This window comes from Harpegnathos saltator, unplaced genomic scaffold, assembly GCF_003227715.2.
Source record: "Harpegnathos saltator strain DR-91 unplaced genomic scaffold, Hsal_v8.6 scaffold38, whole genome shotgun sequence".
Taxonomy (NCBI): domain Eukaryota; kingdom Metazoa; phylum Arthropoda; class Insecta; order Hymenoptera; family Formicidae; genus Harpegnathos; species Harpegnathos saltator.
Window position 1 is genome coordinate 1,654,486 of NW_020230183.1, and position 23,965 is coordinate 1,678,450.

Consider the following 23,965-nt stretch of genomic DNA (forward strand, 5'->3'; position numbering starts at 1 on the left):
TCTATCTCGCACGTGTTTAATATCTTTCGTTTCCTTTCATTATTACGTAATCCAGTTCGATGGAAATGAATAAAAGGTGCTGTTTGACCTGCAAATAAAAAAACATGACACTTTGTGCGGACGCGCGAGGTAAAGCGCCCTTCTGCCCTTCTGTCTGTTTTACAGACAGATTACAGGACATTTCGGTTGCGTATTCCCCGCGTTCCAATTGGCAGTTCACACGTCAATTAGTCTATCGCTCGTGTGACATTTCAAAGCAGCAATAATTGCCATAAGCAGCTGAATTATGTCACACAATAACAGATCGATTAATTGTGATTGCGGTCGTTTCGGCAATACCGCGCGACTAATTAAACCGAGGCGTGAATTATTAACGCGAAGGGTTTAATGGCTAAAATAATCCGGCAATCAGTCGCAGATGAGAGTCGACGTGGGTCTTATATTTAGAGGCTTCCCGTGTCACGGGTTTCTCCTGTTACTCGCCACCGTCGCGTATTGCATTTCCTACAGAAGCGCCGTAACGACGCGTTTCGCTTTTCTATTTTAAATTTTACGCAACGCGCCGCGGAGCATTTGTTTGATCGTTATCCGCGTCCGTTCGTTCCCGAGCGTGTTTCGAACTATAAACCGGACGACTCTTTCTCTCTTTTCCTCACAACGAGAGAATTTTATGTGGCTTAGCAGGGTTAATTATACCACGGCTATTAATTGTGTCTCGTCGTTTTGCAAAAACGACACTGCAGTATGCGCGTGAGCATGCGCGCATAATACGGTAAAATAAATTTGCGACAAAGCGTCTGAAAAATGGTCGATGGGAGATTCCGTGAAATATACTCCGATTTGTTCGGCGCGTTTGTTTAAACAGCGATGGGAAGCGAGTCGCACGATTTATCGAATATCGTATTTCGATTTTCGATTAATTTCACGATTCCACTTAGTTCTGTAAGGATTTGCCGGTGATATTACAGTAACACGTGTGTGAAATGTGATATTTATAAGTGTGCGCCATATACGTAGTACGCGCGACACGTGTTAAGCCACTGGGAATTGAAACTCGTATGAAAATTTTCCGCGACTATATGCTCGATCCCCTTTTTAAGTTTCCGAAGAAATTACGCATTTTATTAATGCGGCATGAGTATTGCGTAGTGGGTTTCTTTCCGCACTCGCTGAAATTGCGGATGACCGCAACGTCCGACACGAAAGGAAGGAGAAAAATATTTTTTAATTTAGCCAAGTTACTAATTATACGCTGCTCATTCGTTGCTCTATACTTTTCCGACAACAACTCCTTGAACGTTTCAATATCAAATCTGTATGCGTTACCATTTCAAGGGCGTCAGGACCAAAACTATTCCATTAAGTGTTTTGCGCTTGCGCTACAGTAGGATAAAAATTGTCCCAACGTATATTTTTATCCTGGCACTGTTCTGCGGTCGATATTAAAAGAACTAAAAACTCGAGGAAATTGGATCTGTTCCTCTTTAAAAATGCTATTGTGTATTTGGGGAAAAATAAAAGTCAGCTTGGGAAACTCCACGGAAGACAATGCGTCCTCAATAAAGTAGGATCGGCGCGTGCATGTGTTACACCGCATTCGTTTCATTTCTTTTTCTTTTTAATGTTGTGCTACTAATTGAATTCACGTGATTACTTAATACGCCATGATTTGAAGTAAGAATGATCTCTCTCTCTCTTATAGTTTCGAATCTCTCTTTCTTATAGTACGAAATACACAGTAATTGGTATTTTACAGTAATTGGGTTCGAACAATTGGCAACAGCTTTTCATCATTAAATTTTGCTTCAACTTGTATATCGATGTCGATTTTCTATATATGAGAATTCAAGGGAAAACTAAATTGCTCTCGAATCAATATTATTATTATTATTATTATTATTATTATTATTATTTTCAACAGAAAAATGATCCGCGAGAAACAAGCTTTCTCGACTGATTTTCCGACATAGAAACTTCAAAACGGTACTAATACCGACACCGACGCAACAAATCCGAGCGACATGGGGCCATACGTATATAATAGTGTAATGTATACGAATGTTTTCGCCTTTGTCGATGGAGAAAAGTAAATGAGAACAACATGGTGCTAAGTCATTCCTCGTTAAGAGGAACGACGTCGTACATTACTATGAACACTCGCGAATTTCCCGTATCGCGTACACATTGTTCACGCGCGTATGCTTGCCTGTGATATACTTTTAACGGCGCTTGATTGCTATTACACCGCCCTTGGATCGTTAATCGCTTCGCGAATCTCAAGGGCTTCGATTGGACGACGTTGTACGAATTTTGCACGTACTTTCTACTAGGGAAATTCTCTTAGTAAAAAAATAAAGAGGAATATAGGAATGGTTCTTAGTTTCTGAGTGATCGTTTACGGATTATGAGACGTTACACAGCTTGTTTTAATTTAAATAGAGACTTGCAGACTTTCTCAGATTCCTTTTTATTTTCTTGCTAATTTGAAGATCGAAACGTTTGAGAATTGAAATTTAACCTTCTGTGGACCGATTTCACAGAATTTAACCAACTCGTCATCACTTCTTTAAACGATAGAAATTTACGTCAAAAGCTATGAAGGTTAATTACAATTGTATAAGAATGACGGTGCTGATAATAATGGTTATGATTATAATTAATAATTTTATCGATTAGTTGCATAAGACGAATACTCCGAGGAGACATTTAATATTTAAAAATAGCTTCGATCCAGCGATTCATATTCATCGACTCATGTTTGAATTGTAAATATTCGTCGCGCGGATTTTGTGCAAAAATCAAGCGGAGCTCGATGACGGCATTACCAGAGCCGAGCCGCTAGAGCGGAGATAACAGAAGAGAGTATCCGAGATTAAGTTGCGCTAGAACTTAAGTATGACACACCCGTTTGGTATATGAGATACCTGACTCGAGTACGATCCAATTTCTAACATAATTCTGATCTTTCCGAAAGTTTTGCCAGAGAGATATTTTACTAGACGCCCCGAAGTATGCAAGCTAAGACACATTTACAGAGAATCTACCGAAAATATATAACAACACAAGTTTCCTCAATATCTCCATCCTGAGTAGGGACGTTTGAAGCTTAGAGAGGCCGTATCCGGAGCAGGTACCTCAAGTGACAACTCGGAGCGAATTTATTTGGTGAATTTAATTGTCCCATCTCGACGGGAAGAAGTGATATCCTCGTCGGTTGATGGAAAGCGCCCAAATACGCGCTTTCCTTTTGCGCCTCGCCATTGTACTTTTCCTCACCTCTCTCCTCTCTACTCGACCCAGCCCAGCGGAGAGAATATTGAATTTATTAATCGACCAATTTCTCTAAGCTTACATTTTAAACTAATGTTTACAAAAAGAAAGGAAGATACTATATATATATAGTATCTTCCTTTTATATATATATATATATATATATAATATAACCTATTTCAATGTAAATACCTAGACGATAGCTTTAATATTACTACAATACGTAATTACTCTCGATCGTAATTATATCATTTAATGATCAAGGGGCCTTTTATGTATGATGAGAGAACGATCGTTCGGAATTCACGAAATATTACAAGGTTACAATAAAAGTTTATTTCAAACAATATCCAGAATATCGATAAGCCCGATATATACAATAAGAGTCCCTGGCTTGAATCTTCCCTTGATTCCTAGACCGACGGGATCGGTACGTCGTACCCGACGTCTTTCGTAGATGTAATCGATAGCGTAATGATAAGGATACGCGTAATGATAAGGCGAAAGTAAGAATTGGGATACCATGAAGAATGTTATAGAACAATAAAGTTTATTCACATGACCTTGCCACCAATGAATATATTCACATGTAAACTACGTTCGCTCGTGTCTTCACAGAATATATTTGTGCGTCTGTGTATGTGTGTGACGTGGGCGTGAGAGGTTTATTGACGGGGTATCCGAGTGTGAAATTTAGAGCACCCGATAGCTAGCTCGTCGTCGTGCAAGATTGCTTAATGACACGACGCGAGTGTTGTCACACGTTATAACTCTCTAATCCTTCTTCCAAATGGTGTCGTACAGATCCGTACGTCGTTGACTGAACGTCGGAATTTGCGATCTGACCTCATCCACGATTTTCAAATCTGCGATAAACAGTTATTTCGACATACATAATTCAAAGAACGTAAAGATTATCACATGGTTGATTTTTATGACGAAATTTTCACAGATACATTAATTGTAGAATATTCAAACATGGAATTGTTAATTGAAGAGAGTTCCTCTTTAATTAAAGACATTTTCGCAATTAATTCAGAATATATTGATAAATTTCTTACGATTGCGTATCCATCGATGATGAGTTTCGTAGCAACTTCAGTAAGTATTCGATAACTGGGAATTCCTTATTATTCTAGCAGAGTTTTTGAAGAAAACTCACCTATTTCATTTACCAGCATGTCCTCGGAGTCGTCCAGTTCGTTAAGTATTTCTCCCCAAGGATTTGTTAACTGAGTATGTCCCCAAGCGACGTATCCGGGCGGCGAGCCACGTGCCGGCGAAACGCAGGCTACGTATAATTGATTGTCGTTTGCTCTGGAACGCTGCAGTAACGACCAATGCAACGGGCCAGTGGTCATGTTGAATGCTCCGGGGTAAATCAACATTTGGCAGCCTGATATCACAAGACGAGATTTAGAGTGACAGTTTACAGCAGTGACGATCAGTCGACGGCTCCATTGTGCAAGTATTCGTTTCAGTCGAGACAGGTAGGTGGGTTGGAATAAATGGTAGAAAAACGAGGCAAACGTGAAGTATACTTTGGATGACACATAATTCGCAGCAGAACGCGAAACGGAATTCACTATTTATTAAATATAAAAAGAATCTTACAAAAATTATATATGTGTATGTATAATATAAAATAAAATAAAATAAATTTGTATATAAAAATACACATAAAATTATATATTTATATAAAAATCTGCGTAGCAAATTACAAGTGGAATGTTGCTTCGAAATCTCTGTTGCGAGTCATGAGGCGTTTACAACTCAGAGCTATATTCAATGAAGCTGCCAACAGCTACTTATATATAATTACATATTTCTCTTGAATATCACGTTAATTTATTATATCAGTTGAAACATGAAACATAATTATTTCGTTTCAAAAACAACCAAAGCACGTGGAGGAGCATTAAAACGTAATGTCAATAATGCTAGAAATGCGTTAAATTTTATCTCGTTATTTTCACAGAAATATCATATCAAGCTTTATTAATATCCTCTCTGTGTGCAATATCGATTTACCTCTATTCCTATAAAGTCGCGCCATTTCCTCGAATCTGATGTCATAGCAAATGCCGATGCCGATTTTGCAACCTCTTGCCTCAAAGGTTGTCAAGGAATTCCCGAACGACAGCGAATCGCTCTCCCGGAAAGTGATTTTCCCTTTAATGTCGATGTCGAACAAATGTATCTATAAGCAAGAAAGTACTTTATAAAACTATTTTATGCGATAGCGTTTATCCCATATATTTGAGAAATTCTCTACAAGACCTTTGTACTTTTGCAGAAAATTCTTTCATGTTCCCTTATATTTGATTCGAAAGTAAGATTATGTTCTTCGTAACCAAAATTCTATCAATGTAAAATCTTTATTAATTTATTAATTTCGATATTAAAAATGAGACGTTATTGTCATGTACTATTCCTATTAAAATTGCACATGGAATTCGTTAATTATCCGAAAGCTGTCAGTATCTTGTCGTTGCTGGAAACGAGATTTATTTTAAAATCGCGAAAGAGGAAGCTGTGTAGCGAGGAAAAACGACCATTCGGAAGATATTCTGGGTGCCGATAATTTTACCTTTCTGTATTTCGCCACGAGTTTTCCATCGGGCCCCCATACGGTGCAAGTGTTATACAACTTATCATCCTCTCGCTCCGGTATTGTTCCGGCGATCACGTAAATGCTGTTCCTCCTCGCCGCTTCGGATAAAGCCAAGCTCGTCTCGCCGTTCGGGATACTCTCAGCATATTTCGCAAAGTGAGCTATTTGTTTATTCACGTCGACATTATCACGTAGCGTAACGAGAGGGGTGACGGGTTAAAGATGTGAACATGCGCACACACGTAAGATTATTCGATTATGCGCGAAATAGAAGACAACGAGATCCGGAAAGTGCAGCGAAAAGAGACCCGGCTTAACCTTGTTCTATCTAGCAACTTTTCTTTACGCATTCTAAACTTAGAACGGAACAAATAGAAACGATATAGACCGAAATAAATTATTCTCGAGCAAACTCAGGACAGAAAAAGAAACAGTTTCTTTTATACTGTAACTAGTGTACTGTAAGTATAGATATAGGAGAAACGAATCGCGCGCGCCTGACCAATCGCAAGCCGTGTCGCCCGATTTCGAATCATCGAATCACGTACTTTGATTTTAAATTCGTTACGCGTAAGAATACCGACGATCAGACACCATACAACATACCGACAACATACAGTACTAAGGACATCTGCAAAAGCAACGTGAGGTACTCATTTATCCATTTGTATTTTTATCTGCGTAATTATTCGGAGATCCTCCGCCGATCTATATCGTGTTTCGATTACTGTTAGGTGGATGTTTATGCCATATGGCGGATTTTTCGTCGGACAATTACATGTTCCATATGGCGAGTTGAAGCATTCGGGCAACGCCACGATATCGGCCTGTTCTTTTTTAGCAGACTCGATGAATGAGACAGCTCGCGCGACGTTCGCTGCCTTATTGTCGCTGACTGCCAGCTGCACCAAGGCTAAACGCAGCGCTGGAAGTATTGCAGGTTCGATAGTCATGTTAGTTCACGGATACAATCGCATTCTTTTAGCTTTTTACAATACGCGCGATCGTTATTAAGAAAGAAAACGATTCGTAATTCTTCGAGCCAATCTACATATATAGTTGTTAATTGTATTTCATGCACTTGAATTTTTGCATTTGAAAAATTCCTTATTGTTACTCGCAGAAAGCGTTGGCATAATTTATCTCATAAAACTTGGAGTTTCCTGCATAAAAAAAATACTGGATTCTGTTATTAAAATTAATATTTTCATATTATTGATAAAACTGCAATTTATATTTTACTTTCTAACTTTCGATCGCGCTCTTGCTCGCTTTTAAACATTTGTTTGTACATTTACTTCACTTTATGTGCACAAAGTGCAACGAAACTGAACAGATATATGATCTAAAAAATGAGGAATATTTTCCAATAGAAAATATTTCCTTATTTTTATGTGTATCGCTAAGAATTAGTTACTTTTAATTGGCAGTGTAGTGTGATAATCTAATTATAGTGATTAACATGCAAACAATCCACTACTAAACATTCCATCACTAAAATATCAGAATCAGTCCACCGGACACTTGTTAGCATCGTCTGATTCAGTGATAAATAAAGTTATGTTCTGCGGCGTTCTATCAAAAGTCGCACGAAAAAGACTCATGATTCCCGTATTTCACATTTCGCAAAAAAAGAAAAAGAATAATAATCGTGCACATACTTGACATTTTTCTTATTCCACGTTGCACAACGTTCGCACTCAGCATGATACTTAGGTTAAGTTTCATAGCATTTGATGACGTAAGAAAACCGCGAATATTATCGGTCGTATGAAAATGAGATCATTCATATAAAGAATTTTATTCTTAATACATATACGACGCTACATTTAATAATTTTCATTTGGGTTGAAGCGAGAAAGACGTAGAAAAGACATAATTGGAAAAATAAGTTTTATTAAAAAGAGATACAAATAATATCATATAAGATGTTGACTGCGAAACATAAAGCATATCGCAACTTATATATATATTATCGTCTACTGGACGATCGAGATCTTCTGTGCTTCTTGGATTTTCTCCTGTCAGGAGATTCAGAGTATTTTGATCTTTTATCCTTTCTCCGTTCTCGTTCCTTATCTCTCTCTTTGTGCTTCTTGGACTTTTTAACCTTTTTTGCTCTATATGTATCGCTACTACTGGAACTCCTTCGTTTTTTACTTTTTCTCTTGCTGCCATTATCGCTGTCACTGTCAGATGTGTCTTTTCGTCGATTCTTTGATGTTTTGCTTGATTTCTTTGATTTACATCTATCTTCGTCCACTTTACGCTTTTTTGTCTTGTCAGATATATCAGAATCACCGCTATGAGATGCTGGTGATGCAGATTTCCTCTTACTTGTACCCTCTTTACTTTTATATTCCTCATATTTAGTGGCATCTAAAATTAATTTCGTCAAATACTGAAAGCAAAACTTCAACTTTATGCAATCATGATAACATAGGGACTTTTAAATGGTATTGAGTATAAATTATTTATTATTTAAATAGTTTCTAAGATCTTCAAATCTATAAATTATAATTAGCCCAATCCTTATTTATTAATTTATCTGTAAACTAGAGATGTGCGAATCAAGAATTTTTATGTCGAATAGAATCGAATCAAATCTCATTTTTTTAATTCGAATTCGAATCAAATCATTAAAAAATTTAACATGACTATGCACATAATGATGGAAGGTTTTAATATGAAAGGGGATATTGATATTGTAATATCATCTTAAAGTAAAATATATATTTAAATATTTAAAGTAATTTATAATTAAGTTATTAATTATAAGTTAAGTTAATTACAAGTTAAGGGTTCAAACATACAGGCCAAGATGTCTCGTTTTGTACTTGATGCATGCAAATATAATGCACGCTAATATATTTGATTCGTAATTGAATCTTCGATTCGAAATTCTCGAATTATTCGAATTCGAATCATAGGGATTCAGATTCGAATTCGAATAGTTCGCACATCTCTACTGTAAACCAATAATCACTAAAAGTTTTAGAATCTTGAATTTAAAAATTTTTACATATATATAGCATATCCACTTAAAAATCCCCGAGAGAAGATTTATTTTATATTTACTAACTTAGAACTTTGGAATTTTTTAAATATTCCGCTTTTGTTACCGCTCGAACCATACACTCATTCACAGAAATGGTATTTCCTCCTAGAGCCATTTTTACAATTAATCTTCCTGCATCCTCATCAAAGCCTTCAATTTGACCATATGTATTGGACTGTTTGCCAGCAATAATTTTAATGAAACTTCCCTTCTCCATTCGTAGTTCTTCTTCTTCTTTTCGAGGTTTCTCATTCTGTTTTTGCAATGTGACTTTATCTGCACCAAGTCCCATTCCTTTTGGACGTAATTCAGGTACAACAGTTGCTACAACTCTGTAAAAGTAACATATAGAAATGTAGAGAACAGACTTGAAGATTTATGCTGAAATAAAGAACATAATAAACATACAGTATAGAGTTCACATAAAACAAAGCTCATACTTTTCATTTTTACCAATCCCCTTGCCAGGTTTCCAACCCATTCCACGTAACATAGCTAAACCAAAAGCATCTACTGGAATCTTCTCATAATCGTCTAATGTACTCTGTGTGAGAAGAAAAGAATAATGAATTATTTACAACATTACATTCTTGTCAGATATTATCAATAGCTTCAGAAACACTTACTTCTTCAACACCTCTTAAATTCTGTTCCTCAGTTAAGGGTAAAGTAAGATCCTTTAATTTGCTGTCCTTCTTATCTGTTGATTTGAGATCTTCTATAATTTCTTTAGCTGCCTGTTCTTCCAAAGTAAGGGCTTCACTTTCGTTTTCAACAGACAGTTCTGTTTTTATTTGTACATTTGAAACACTGTTATTAACTAATGTTAAATCCCCATTCGATACTTCTTGTGGTTCTTCTTTAATATTAATAGTTTGCGTATGATTCTCATTAGTTATTTTAGATTCAAATATGTCAGCATCTATTTTATTAACAATTCTATCATGCCAAGTCTTAGATCCCAAGAGTGGGATGACAAGCGGTTCTTCTTTCTTTTCTTCTTCCCTGAACAAAAATATTCTTGTTAATTCAAATTTGATTTATAGAATTTATAAGTTGTGTGAATATAGGTACGGATGAACAATACACATATAACAATATATTTTTATAACTTACCCGATCACTTTAATTGCTTTTTCATCCAGGCATTCGATGTAATCTACCTTTTTTTCTTCCTGTGGCACTTGTTTCACCAATGTTGGTTTTTTTATAGATTTCGCGAAGCCAAAAGAAATTTTTTTCCCTTCTTCAGCCATTTCAGCAGTAAATTTTCTAAATTTTTCTTCTTTTATAATTTTCGCGTTCCTGTTAGGTCTATACAATTGTTTCTTGTCTCTCGTTAAAATTATACTGGCACACACACACACACACACACAATTTGCTTAAATTTATATGACTCTCTCACTCTCTCCTTTGATGTACATTTTATTCATGATAACTTTCGCCATGAAATACCTGATACTTAGAGGGTTATACATTCTAGACAAGTCGTTCTCTTTGCCTATATATCACAATTGCACTTGCTGCACTTTAGATAACAAAATCGATATATTAAAAAATTAAAGAAAAGAAGAGATTCGGATAATGATCATTACTTTTATTATAATTTTTATATTTCAGATAAACAAAAAGGTCTTCGTTTCCTTCGCATTAATTTTGATAAATGCGTCGTCATAGACGAGTCATCATAGAGGGCTCGTACGAGCTCTCATCAAGTATCGATACTCGTTTCGAGACTTGCGATACAGGCAGTCAGTTACATGACTATAGTGAATAGCGCAGTATATTCGAAAAGTTGTATTTCTCGCAGTTTCGGCTCGTTCAAAGGTAAGTCCCGCATGCGAATTATCGTTTCTGTGAGAGCCAAAAGTAAATTTCGTACTTGCATGTCGCGACAAAATATTGCGGGACAGTCCTCGGACATGAAAATCTGATGTCACAGTTCGTCGGGAGCGACAAAGTATCGGTGTGTTCGGCCCGTATGGGTTAGGTATTCAAACTGCTTTTCTGTTTATGTTTTAGGCCTCGAAAGAGTTTGGTGTATTATCATCGAGAATATCGAAAGTTTTATCGTTACGTCGAAATATCGCCAGACAGTCGCCGATGATAAACATCTCGCATAGTAATCGCGGAGAGTGCCTAATGAAGTTATGCGCGTAATGATGTGTAGTAATTTTGACTACCTCAATCGTTGCGATCTTCAGACACGTACAGAATGGATCGCAACGCCGCAATTGAGATACGTAAGTCGTTCCATATTATTCACGATGTTCGCTCGACGTGGGTAAATCTCATGCGTCAGTTATTACTTCCGGTATCACCAAAAGTTTCGCGCGTGTGTAATAATAGAACATCATGGAACAGCCGCCGAGCGTAAATATTTCGCGGAAACGTCTTGTCGGAATTGCCGAGCAAAGTATCGCGTATACGTAATAATGGCGACTCGGAATATTTTTATGCTTTCGATCGACCGGAAAGATCTCATGCACGAATTATCGAAAGCGTTTGTTATAAAAACATTATCGGAAAAATCGCGAAATGGTCGTCAGGAAAATTATGTTCGTATAATGGTCATCAGAAGAAGTCTACTCTGCAAATTCTCATTGGAAATGCCGAACGTGGATGGAAATTCAAGTCGCTGCATTCTAGGCTATAGAAGAATCGGTAAGTCTAATATATCAGATGATATAAATATGATATTATTCAGAATTTGTGCACTGTATAACGGTGTATAAGTGTCTTAATACTTATTTCTTTATTATTCAGTTTCTATTTAATTTTTATAAAAAATGTACGATTCTAACTTATTGTTAGAGATATTGAAAACTACAGAATTTACATGTATTGATTCGAGTGGAAAGTGCTTTCCTCCTTCGCATATTGCATATGTAAAAGTTAACGAAAAAATGAAAGAAAATGATTCTCATATAACTCCCAAACATATATATACCATTTTACATACTAATAGACGAGATATTTATAATTCAGTAAGTGTCTCGTATAGTAACATGTAACATTGAAAATTCAAACGTTGAAATATCTGATATTAGTATTTTTGAACATTCGTCACAACATGATAGTAAGATTTTTCGTTTAATTATATCTGAAAATAAATGGGAGGAAATAAAACCAGTAATTAAACGATATAATAATTGCCGCTTTTTAAAATTGAAATCAGGAAAGTGGTCTCATGTATTTGCTTGTAAAATATGGGAACAAAATAAAATCCCTTGTGCTTTTATATTAAAAAGCGCGACAGCATACTCAGGTCATAATGTAAAATGTTTCGTTACATTTTATGCTATATGCAAGGAATATAAAGCAAGGGCAAAATTACAAGGCAAAATGTATCAAAAGTCGGCTGATAAACAAGATGCAATATTTGAATGCACTTTAAATAAATTTAATAATCAAATTAGTCGCGTAAAAAAAGAAAATTAAAAAGTTTTCTCCGGAAATTGCAGGTCATTTATTAGATAATAAAAAACACGCAACAATTTGGCGCGAACAGGATAAATGAAATTTGGAGATATAAGTCCACTAATTTTATATTACTCACAAGTTCTACGTAAAGCAAAACAGAGTGAATTGGATGATCGTTGAGGTATCAATAGTGACAATGCAATACAAAATTTGCAAACGTTCAAATATACTACACAAATTGCTTCAATACACAATATAGGTTTAGATGCTTTTTATGTTCAACAAAGCATACAAATTCTTCTTCCTTATATATTTTAGATGTATTCAACGATATTGATATTTATCTGATATTATCCTTGTTTCCTCTGAAACTTTTCTCTTCGGAATTATGACGGCAAACACAATTTACAACTTAAAAAACTGTTATATATGAAAGATATAACCTGATATAACCCCATTGTAACTCCTTTAACGACTCCTGTAACAAACTGTCACTCAGCTGTCATTCGCTGCGATGACAGCCGCAAACGACACGAAGCCGGTCGCAACGCGGCATCGAAATGATCAATTAGCATCGCGGAAAAGAGGCTTGAATGCTTCGATACGACTTCGATACATTCGAGATTTGGATCACATGCCTTTTTTTTAAAGGGACATATGAAATTGCTAATTTGTATATAATATGTAATTTGTATATAAGGAAAAAGTCACATTACTTGAGACTAAAAGTAACGAGATATAAAAGTAACTCGAGATATAAAAGTAACGTATGAAATGTGAAAAATATCATGGCATCTTACAGTTTTCGGACATATATAATTATGTTATAATATACTGATAATCGACATTTATATTTACAATAAAATCTTAGTTCTCTTCAAGTGAGATTAGTCTCAGGCTATAACAAAATACTCATAAAAAATTTATGATTATATGAGAATCTAACATCACAGTGCTCTGCAATTATCCTTGTAATTACCTTTTTCTCTGTTTTACAACCCCATTGATAGCACAAAATTATATTCAAGATATTTATCGTTAATGCAAGATGTGCGTTATGAAACCGAATAACTTGCATATAATTAAATTTTACAATATATGACTACAAATGATGTTAAACATATGAATTCTACACACTTAGCAGAGATATGTTTAATGCAAATAAGAAACAATCAGTGCAATATCGAGTCAGTATTATTGCACATGTACAGTTGTACATTTATTCCACAATAATGTGTATCATGTTCTGACTTTAGTATCTATATAACGCATAATTAATGACATATTCCGGCCATTACACCCATACTAATTATCCTGCATGCTTGTACTTGCAATGAGCGTGTCGAATTTAAAGAGAATGGAATAGAAGTTGAAATGATAATTATCATACGGTACTATATATATACTTCATCGCTTCATTGTACTCTCGACGATTTATGCATCGCGACGCATGACAACATTATTGATTATTACGTCGCTTCCAATTGTCCGTTTGGATTTGATTCTTCTGCAGTTCTCCGTTTTGTTTTAAAACACACAATAATAAACGTTTCCAAGGTTTCCAAGATTGTACGATATATTAATTCGTCGATGGAAAAATTTGTAATATTAAGATCACACTTGTAGTATCGTGAAATACTTAAATAAGGATAATACTCTATATCCCTCCCCTTCTTTTTTCCTATACGATATATCTCACATCTACTAGACAGCCGAAAATTCGACTCGATTAAAAGATATGCAAAAAATGTGCAATGTCGAATTATATTTTACTTACATTCATTCGTTACACTGCATACATGTCGATTATGTTTGGAAGAATTTCGGCAAAGACAGTTTCGGAATATCCTGTTTGTTCGAGTCTTATCGCAACGAGTCGAGATTATCGCAACGTTTTCGTCGGACTGCGCGACTGTCTATCTTTCGGTACTAGCTTTCGGTACAGTTTACAGTTAAAAACGATGAGCAATTGTGAACGGTAGTTAACTCCGTGGTAGAGGGGTGAGCATGTTTCAGTTGCGACAACTGAACGGTATGCAGATACGGAGCCGGGGTAAGCCGGTAGCCCGTGGGCTACCTGCGCGGTAGTAATCATAGTCACTCCGAACAGTCAACGACACTCGTGAGACCCGCAGGCGGATAGCAGGTACATTATTTAGCGAAGCTTGAAGTAACCTTCTGTCAGTGCGGCCTAGTGTAACATCAAATTAACATTCGCACGTAAACAAATGCAAGAGCGCACCGCGGCAATGAAAAAAATATCTCTCTCCCGCATGCAAACTGAAAACAGATTGTTGCATCGCTGTGAGACCGAGATTCGACAAATTTGAGAAATTCACCCTTTCGTTTTTGCACGCACATTTAATTATGTTACAATAATTTCAAAACAGCTTTTTTTTCTTTTACGAACTTTTACAGACATGTTATTTCATTTATATTCATATTTTCCTTTTCCCTCAGAGCGCAATTTGCCTTTCAAACGGAACATTTCATTACACGGTAAATAGGAAAATTGTACGCTCTGAAATGTATCCGTGTATATTCATTATTACGAAAATTTATAAATTTTTAAGTATTTTATGTCTGATTACATCGCGTCAGTATCATGACATAATTTTAATCGACTGTAATGAACGTTAAATCATTATTAGTTGGCGCATGGAACAAAATATGATCACGATGAAATTTATATACGTATTGAAAATTGTACATTAAAAGTGACTAAACATTTAATCTTTGATTGTACTGTGCGAGGTAAAAGGCGAAAAATATAAACATAAAATAAAAAGTATAGCGTTCATGTTGGCAAAATAATTTCAAAGAATAGAGTTTGCGTTTAATTTGAAACGTCAGTATTCAGGTTTCGAATTGATGATAATATATAATTATATTAAATCGTTCTTTTACGTTCCGCGCGGAACTCGCGGATGGTTGCAATTTAACGTCTTATAATTACCATCTGTGCCATTTGTCTAATTTAACATTACATTCCGCCGCATACTGATGTTGATTAATAAATTTACATTAGTATATTCGCAAGAAAGTGTACACGGTCGTTGGTATAAACATGGTTAACGTCATAAAATCGGACACGACGCGCGTTCGTTCTCTTGCATAAATAACTTGAAAATTTATATCATCGTAACTATTGTTTATGTATCTTGTCAAATGAATTCTTTTATTTTATAACTATAGTTTATAACTATATAGTAGCAATATCCGATATTTTATTATATTATAGATTATTGTTATATTGATTGTATTTAAAACAAATCTTACTTCAATTAATTTGCATGTGGGATTTCAATTAACTATTTTTACGATATAAATATTTCTCTCTCTTTCTCTTTCTCTTTCTCTCTCGTTTCTGATATTTTCCGTGCAAAAGTTCAAGCAAATCTATTAAAAACAGTGACGTTTTCCCTACGCAGCACGTTCCAATTTCAGAGATGGTAAAGCGTCAACGTCCAGTTCCGTCGTGAGACATGTTGTTCAGCCACGTGGCATGGCCAATTAAGAAAGATCTTTAATTGCGAATCACGAGACGGTCTCTCGGCACGGTGTTGGCGTAGCCTAACTGTAAACCGCGAGTATAACTGTGTGACGCCAGCGGTAGTAACGGCCAGATCGTCGTCCTGCTGAAGATTTGTTCCGCTACATCGCCATAGATACCGACCACTCTTGCTCGCAGTCGTGCGGTTCGTCGTCTGTTACCGGTATATTCACAATGTAACGTTTGTAATTGTGGAGCAATGACTCAATGTGTAACCGGAAGCTTTCAACGCCCGCCACACGCCGCGTAAGATCCTGGCCTGTAGAACAGTACCGACGTTCTTTGTTAGCGGCGGCGATCTCGCGTTGATTACGAAGTCACGTTATTTCTTCGTCACGGTGACGGTGTGTACTTCTCTTTTCGCGCTGTGACGTTTCCGGGATAATCCATGTAGCATTAAAATTGAATCTTTCTCGACGTGAAGGGAGAGAAAAAGAGAGAGAAATGCAAAAGGACAAGAAATATTTCTTTCATTCAAAGTAAAAAAGAAGACCGTGAAATGAGAGCTGTAATAAAGAAAGAGGGAGAATCAGAACTTTCGTTGGCAAGAATACGACGCGATTTCGAACCAGTAGTAGACGCGTTCGCGGGAACAATCGTCCGGCCGGATCTACGAGCCCCGCGCCGGAACTCGACATAATACCGCGGAAACGGCCTGGGAAATTATATTTGTTATGGAGAATCGACCGTGTCTACGTTGGAGGACGATTTGATCTCTGACCGCGCAACGACCGGACGAAGCGGTCATTGAATGTGTATCGCCGGTTCTTTTTTTCGCAGTTGAGCGTTTCGCAGTGAAAAGTGCCGGTGACATTCACGGTTACGTTCAAAGTGTACGCGAACAATCAGACCGATTCGCGAATGTCGGCCTCGCGTGCAGCAGAAATGCGTGAAAGTACAATTTGTTCATTTAGCTACGCGTCTCGACAGCCTTCTATCTTTTAATTGATTAATTAGAGCATTGTGTTTGAATGAAGGATTTTCGCTTGTTTTTAATTTAAACATGTGATCTTCGACACCTGTACATTAACATTAACGAGCTCTCGACATTGCACTCGCATTGCATGTTCTTGCTTCCAACTTGCACTATTTTATCACGTTGGCATGAACTTGCACTTTGTTAAAATTACAGACAAATTTCTAAGATCGCAAATTGTCGATTCATTTCCTAAGCAATGCGGGATTTTCTTTAAGTAATCTAGAACAATCAAACAATCAATATTGCTATCAAAGATACAGATTATTATATTGTAATAATTTATCTTCTCGCATATCTTAAGATCATTTTTGGAAGTTGTAACTTGAATAATCTGTGTTATACTTTTATCTTCCTTTGATTTAAATTTTTTTTAATTTCTTGATCTTTCGTAATTATATACCAAATTTGTTAAATTTTAGAACATACCCGCATTATTCATGAGATGAATTCGCTACGTTGAGCTAGTAATATGCAACGATTTAGCGAATCGCGTCTTTCAGATAAATCACGATAATGCGCTTGTCAATCATGTATCGATTGATCTTTCTACTGGCTGGAGCCAACGCGGCCGGCATCGGCGAGGCTTGGCAGGTAACGCCGCACGCAAAGTCCGTCTATACTGATCATCCGTTTCGGCCACGACTGGACTCTTCAGCATTCGAGGTTCGTACTGTGAGCGGAGTAGGTCGTCTGGCTCCTCTCGACGAATCGGCAAACGCTCATAGACAACGTCCGGAATTTACCACACCGAGTTCCATAGAACCGAGCGCTCTTCCGGATGCCGAGCAGGCATCTCGAGAGAACAGAAACTTGAAGCATTTACGGGAGAGTTTGGAGAGTTCATCGTTCAATGACGACGACGACGACGACGACGATGAGATTGAAAAGAAAGACGAGGCTGAGGATGACTTCGTCCCCATTCAAAAGTTATTCAAAACGAGACTCATGATGAGACTACTGAATTTAGATAAGAAAGATGACAACGACGACGACGATGAAGAGTCTCCAAGGGAGAGGAGAGGACTCGTACAGCGGGTTCGTCGACAAGCGGAGAACGAGACGAGCATGGAGAAGATCTCGACGACTAAAAGCGTGCGCGAAGCCCGCATGAATTTTCCCGAAACATGGTCGACCTCGGTGCAACCGATTTCAGTGGAGTTCCGTCATCGTATCCCTTTGGATCAAGTGATTCAACAGCAGCAACAGCAAGAAGAGGAAGAGACAGCTCTGTCCAGCAGTTACCGGAGACACCAGGCACCCCATGCGGATTTCGTGACGAGCCACTATCGGCGAAGCTACCCGGAAAGCCGCGAGTCCAGGGACATGCCGATCACCAGGAACTACCACGACGACTATGAGACCTCGTGGTATAGGAACGCGATACGTGAGAGAGACTACGATTTCCCGTCGTACCGTCGCGGATATAGCAGCTATCAGTATCCCGATCGTTACAGGACGGAGAGGGACTACTACATGCGTCCATCAAGCGACCCGTACTACGATCGTTACGATCGTTACAGGGAGGACAACCTTGACCTTTACGGCAGGAGTCGACCTACGCCTAAGCCCAGACGAATCATCTACTACGCCACCTTGCCGGAGATCGTGAGGAAACCGGTAGATCTGAGAAATTACCCGCGAGCTCCCTACGACGCGGCGAACAACGTCAGGTCAACAGTCACGCGAGACAACACCTACAAGCGTGTGCCAGGTAACGTCGATCCTAGCAGGTATCGATACCGAAACGTGTACGACGCCTATGATCCGTACACGAAGAGATCGAGCTACTACGAGCGTCCCTATGGGTATTCCGACCCGAGCGACTCGCGGCATGTCAAGGTCTCGACGAAAGAGAACCTCCGGAACGACGGATTCAGTGCGACTAATGAGCGCAAGGTGAGCAATCTTATCACGATTCGTGACGACGACGGCAAACTGCCGTGGCCGGTGCAGATCGGCACAGAGGTAAATATCAAGGAGGACGAGAGGATCCCCGGGAGGAAGATCTTCGGCGAGAGCGTCGGCAACTACGAAAGATTTCAGAGCGCGCAATTGCAAAAGGCACCAGACGCCACGGGTTCCAGCGAACTCCAGAACGACAATTAATTAATTAGTCGAATGCCACGTGATCGAAAACTACTTCGGCACTAAGATTACGTGAACATGGGCGTATGATATGCAAAACTATATGACGTGAAAGAGACTAGATATGCGTACAACTAGAATAAATATAAATAAAAACATATGTAATAGACGCCTTTATACGATATGCAGGGTATCACAGGCTTAAGAATACATCTTTTGCTTGAATTCTTCAACTCGAGGACGATTTTTTTTTAATCCATGTATAATATAAATTGTGAAGATTTATATCTTTTCAACAATGATAATCTGTTACAGATTATCATTGTTGCAATTATTCGGTTCCATATACACAGACACAGAGTTGTTGAATAATAAAGGATAAAGAAAATTACAGAGAACTGGGAGTCAATTAATTATTGATTGACTGTCATTATGTAAGTGAAAAATACAATCCACTACGTAATCGATTACCTATAATATAAGGGTGAGGATATAAGTATCAACTTCCTCTAAAATTTTTCAATTCTCGATGATTGAAAATGATTAATATGTTTTATTTATTTAATTATTTAAAGGGTGGCAATGGGAGAGGTTATGGTTAAATAAATGGTGTTCGGTTTTTCGGTTCAGGTATTCGGTTGGTTTATGGGTATTTTTTATAGTTAATATCAAATCACTATTGCTGAAATAGGATATATGTGGAAACGATAGTTAATTTATTCATCCATACTTTTATGAACTTGTTTTAGTAACATACAGAATGTTTGCAATATGAAATTGGAGGATATTTCTTTTTTATTATCGCATATTCTGATTAAGAAATAAGTTGTGTACTAACTCAATAATTACATTACATATATTTGCGATTATAAAAAAGTAGGAAATTATATAATATACATTTATATCAATAAGAGAAAAATTTCTTACTCTTTCCTCTTAGAAACGCCTGTTTTATACTTTCGACAATAAAGTTCAGTTTTCATTGATTTTCACATTTTGATTTTCCTGACGATTTTTCGCAAGTTTTCCACAAAGCTCCTTTCAAATTATCCCGTCCATTTTCATATTGCATCTTCGTACCTTAACACTTTGCCAACCGCGCACGCCATAGCTAACTGAACGCTTTCCACCGCGCATTTTTTCAAGCTACGCAGACTAATCTTCAAGGACACAAAGAACACATAAAATTGATTTTAACCGAAACTATATTTGATGGTAATGATCCTATATACACATAGTTTATATAACACATGAAATTAAAAATAAAAAACATAATTAAACATTTTTTGTAATTCATGTAAAACGTAAATTAATACTTTTTTAAAGTGTGATAACGTTCGAAACAGGATAGTTTATGTAATGGTAAATTACAAAACTGGTAAATATAACGCGTATATCCATCAGGACTAACTAAATAATAACAAGTGAGCAACAAACAAAATGGAAGGTAACACTTTTCTAAGAGAAAGAGGGTGATCTCTCCAATCGGTAATGCAGCGACTTAGACTTGGTCTACAATATGTGTTGTAAATTGTAAGCCGTAAGAACTAATCAATTATAGCCGATTATTTTTGTAATAATTAACTGTGATTCGCCAATTCTTATGGCTTACAACTTACGACACGTATTATAGACCAGGCCTTACTTCAAAGTGGGAAGATTTCCCCACTCGGTCGGCAAAGTGTTAAGATTCATAAATATCTAGAACAAAGAGGATATAATAATTGGATTTTGTTTGTTACCAAGCTAATTTAGTCAGTTATGTTCCATTTCGATTATTTTGAATTTTTCAATACTAAATTTGTTTAGGTTTAATTTGTTAGGCTGAATTTGAATTGTTCTATACATTTGTCCTATATATTCATCTACACTTTGCTGCACTTTTACAGTTTGATAATCTACATGATTTTAAGCTTACCTTACAGTCGGTCAAGTTAGTATCTGTTTATTCGTGTAAGAACTTACCGACGACAGTGCTTTACCGACATTTGCTTTACCAAAAGAGCTGAACGTTTCCACCGCGCATTTTTTCAAGTTACGCAGACACAAAAAACATATAAAATTGATTTTAACCGAAACTATATTTAATGACAATGATCCTATATATACATAGTTTATATAACACATGAAATTAAAAATATAAAACATAATAAAACCTCCAAACTTCAAAGTGTGGAGATTTCCCCACTCGGTCGGCAAAGTGTTAACATTTTACCAACCGCGCGCGCCATAGCTAATTGAGCTTTCCACCGCACATTTTTTCAAGTTACGCAGACACAAAGAACATATAAAATTGATTTTAACCGAAACTATATTTAATGGCAATGATCCTATATATATATAGTTTATATAACACATGAAATTAAAAATATAAAACATAATGAAACCTCCAAACTTCAAAGTGTGGAGATTTCCCCACTCGGTCGGCAAAGTGTTAACATTTTACCAACCGCGCGCGCCATAGCTAACTGAACGCTTTCCACCGCACATTTTTTCAAGTTACGCAGACACAAAGAACATATAAAATTGATTTTAACCGAAACTATATTTAATGGCAATGGTCCTATATATATATAGTTTATATAACACATGAAATTAAAAATATAAAACATAATAAAACCTTCAAACTTCAAAGTGCGGAGATTTCCCCACTCGGTCGGCAAAGTGTTAACATTTTACCAACCGCGCGCGCCATATCTAACTGAACGCTTTCCATCGCGCATTTTTTCAAGTTACGCAGACTGATCTTCAAGGACACAAAGAACACATAAAATTGATTTTAACCGAAATTATATTTGATGGCGATGATCCTATATATACATAGTTTATATAACACATGAAATTAAAAATAAAAAACATAATTAAACCTTCAAACTTCAAAGTGCGGAGATTTCCCTTCGGAATTTCGACCCGGTCGGCAAAGTGTTAACATTTTACCAACTACGCGCGCCACAGCTGACGGCGTGCGAGTGAAATGCGCGTGCGATGCGTATGCGAAAATGTACAGTTTATGTTACATATAATATAGATTTTCGTATGCGCATTTCATTCGCACGCCGTCAGGAATCGAGCCCCGGGCTTTTGCATAACACATAATACATAACACATAAGAGAATAAACCAATTAGTTTTCTTCATTTCCCTCCTCAGGACAGAAATGAAGAACTCTGATTTGTTGATTCTTTTATGCGTTGTGTATTTATGCGTTATGCAGAAATCTGTGCTTTGGCCCATAGACTTTGTGAACTGTCGCCATCTGCTGCCAGTGAGTTTAAGTAATACAACCCATTCTGATATACCACAGATGTCTATACTATACCAGTGATTTTAAGTAATACAAGTCATTCTGTCCATAGATGTCGATACTATACTAGGTCGCTAACCATATATATAGTATATCTAGACTGCGTGTCCGAGGAGTGGGGGTATAAGCTCACGTAGAAAAGGATGTACTCTGTTTGTACTGTTCGTTCTCTCTCGCAGTCCCGATGGAAGGGGTACAGGGAGGCAGTTGCTCTACAGTGCTGTACAATAACCGACTGTGCGAGACTGTGCGAGACTGTGCGAAAGAGAACGAACAGTAAAAACAGAGTGCTTCCCTTTCTACGAGAGTTATATCCTCACTCTTGAAATTTGAGAGAACACACACAGTCTAGATATATTATGTCTATGCCGCTAACTTTGAGCTTTGATATACGAGTGTAGTCCCAGAAGTACCCCGACCTAACAAAGAAAACACAAAAAATTTGAGAAAAAATATCTTTATTTCTTTACATAGTCTCCTTTTAGCTCAACAGATTTTTCCTAGCAATGTTCAATAGCTTCGATACCCTGTTTGCAGTGGGAATTGTCGAGCTCCTCGAAATAGCCATCAACCGCAGATTCCACCTCTTCATTGTTGACAAATCTTTTACCACCGAGCCATTTTTTCAAGTTTGGAAACAGAAAATAATCCGAGGGGGCTAAATCTGACGAATAGGGTGCGTGAGGAAGCAATTCGAACTTTAACTCATTGATTTTGGCCATTGCGATAACGGATGTGTTGTAAACTGGTGCATTGTCTTGATGAAACAAAACTTTCTTTTTCGCCAAATGCGGCCGTTTTTTCTTGATTTCATCACTCAAACGCTGCAATAAGTTCGCATAATACTCGCCGTTAATTGTTTTTCCTTTCTGAAGATAATCAATGAAAATTATCCCACGCGCATCTCAAAAAACTGACGCCATGACCTTGCCTGCAGATAGAACTGTCTTCGCCTTCTTTGGAGCCGATTCTCCCCTTTCAGTCCATTGTTTTGACTGTTCCTTCGTTTCAGGTGTGAAGTGATGGACCCATGTTTCATCCATGGTTATGAATCGATGCAAAAACTCGGCTTTATTGCTGCGAAACTTCGCCAAACACTCGATTGAAACATTCTCACGACACTGTTTTTGTTCCAATCGGCGGCACCCATCTTGCGTACAGCTTTCTCATGTCCAAATTTTCAGTCAATATGCGACGTACAGCACTTTTTGAAACGCCTACCATGTTTGCTAACTCGCGCACTTTCAGTCGACGGTCATTCAATACCATTTTGTGGATTTTCTTCACCATTTCTGGCGTGGTCACCTCATTTGGTCGACCACTGCGATATTCGTCTTCGCAGCTCATACGGTCTCGTTTAAACTCTACCCAATATTTTACCCAATATTTTACTGTTGTAAACGAAGGAGCAGACTCTCCCAGGTGTAGAATCTAGCTGCGCTTTGATATTGGTTGGACCGAGGCCTTTCAAATGAAAGTATTTTATCACATAACGATGACCAATTTTTTCCATGTTTACAAATTCACTGAGAGCGTTCACTATTGATGGCTGCCAAACAAATACTAAACAACGTAGCGTCGTCAAACTTCAAACTTAAGCTTTATAAGGTTGGTACTTTCTACCATAGTCATTCTTTTCAAACAACAACCGCTATCTATACGTCAGGTCAGGTACTTCTG

The 23,965-nt window shown here is 37.2% G+C and overlaps 4 protein-coding genes across 5 annotated transcripts in view; 2 read left to right on the forward strand and 2 right to left on the reverse strand.

Annotated features, from left to right (window-relative positions):
- Positions 1-3,832, forward strand: part of LOC105190045 (uncharacterized) — a 20,610-nt gene extending 16,778 nt beyond the window's left edge. The window contains exon 5 of the transcript XR_850306.2: positions 1,922-3,832. The gene's annotated coding sequence lies outside the window, so the exon portion shown is untranslated. The remainder of the gene's footprint in view (positions 1-1,921) is intronic.
- On the reverse strand, positions 3,804-7,630 carry LOC105190046 (omega-amidase NIT2). Its single transcript, XM_011152521.3, has 6 exons — positions 7,546-7,630; positions 6,663-6,809; positions 5,861-6,045; positions 5,302-5,470; positions 4,433-4,666; positions 3,804-4,136 (listed from the first exon to the last, which is right to left on the reverse strand). Exons 1-6 carry the CDS (start codon positions 7,610-7,612, stop codon positions 4,045-4,047), a joined length of 894 nt encoding a protein of 297 aa, XP_011150823.2. The 5' UTR covers positions 7,613-7,630; the 3' UTR covers positions 3,804-4,044.
- Positions 6,778-19,785, forward strand: LOC105190048 (uncharacterized). 2 transcript variants are annotated; one of them, XM_011152526.3, is made up of 5 exons: positions 6,778-6,824; positions 10,563-10,769; positions 10,965-11,606; positions 14,363-14,511; positions 17,398-19,784. In XM_011152526.3, exon 5 carries the CDS (start codon positions 17,411-17,413, stop codon positions 19,001-19,003), a length of 1,593 nt encoding a protein of 530 aa, XP_011150828.1. In that variant the 5' UTR covers positions 6,778-6,824; positions 10,563-10,769; positions 10,965-11,606; positions 14,363-14,511; positions 17,398-17,410; the 3' UTR covers positions 19,004-19,784. The 2 variants fall into 2 exon arrangements, with proteins under 2 accessions (XP_011150828.1, XP_025156479.1); XM_025300694.1 differs by lacking the exon at positions 14,363-14,511 and having other exon boundaries at positions 17,398-19,785.
- On the reverse strand, positions 7,787-10,350 carry LOC105190047 (G-patch domain and KOW motifs-containing protein). The gene is made up of 5 exons (XM_011152524.3): positions 10,059-10,350; positions 9,569-9,947; positions 9,383-9,486; positions 8,967-9,274; positions 7,787-8,263 (listed from the first exon to the last, which is right to left on the reverse strand). The coding sequence occupies exons 1-5, from the start codon at positions 10,196-10,198 to the stop codon at positions 7,857-7,859; spliced, it is 1,338 nt and encodes a 445-aa protein (XP_011150826.1). The 5' UTR covers positions 10,199-10,350; the 3' UTR covers positions 7,787-7,856.
- Positions 19,786-23,965: the final 4,180 nt, after the last annotated feature.

What these genes read in the sequence shown, in the direction of transcription:
- LOC105190046 (XM_011152521.3), bottom strand. Translation starts at nt 7,612, where the DNA reads ATGAAACTTAACCTAAGTATCATGCTGAGTGCGAACGTTGTGCAACGT. An exon ending in CAACTCGCCATATGGAACAT is followed by an intron (nt 6,046 to 6,662) that starts GTAATTGTCCGA and finishes ATAAACAAATAG; the next exon opens with CTCACTTTGCGAAATATGCT. An exon ending in TCGTGGCGAAATACAGAAAG is followed by an intron (nt 5,471 to 5,860) that starts GTAAAATTATCG and finishes TCTTGCTTATAG; the next exon opens with ATACATTTGTTCGACATCGA.
- LOC105190047 (XM_011152524.3), bottom strand. Translation starts at nt 10,198, where the DNA reads ATGGCTGAAGAAGGGAAAAAAATTTCTTTTGGCTTCGCGAAATCTATA. An exon ending in ATTTAAGAGGTGTTGAAGAA is followed by an intron (nt 9,487 to 9,568) that starts GTAAGTGTTTCT and finishes CTTCTCACACAG; the next exon opens with AGTACATTAGACGATTATGA. An exon ending in GGGATTGGTAAAAATGAAAA is followed by an intron (nt 9,275 to 9,382) that starts GTATGAGCTTTG and finishes TTACTTTTACAG; the next exon opens with AGTTGTAGCAACTGTTGTAC.
- LOC105190048 (XM_025300694.1), top strand. Translation starts at nt 17,411, where the DNA reads ATGCGCTTGTCAATCATGTATCGATTGATCTTTCTACTGGCTGGAGCC.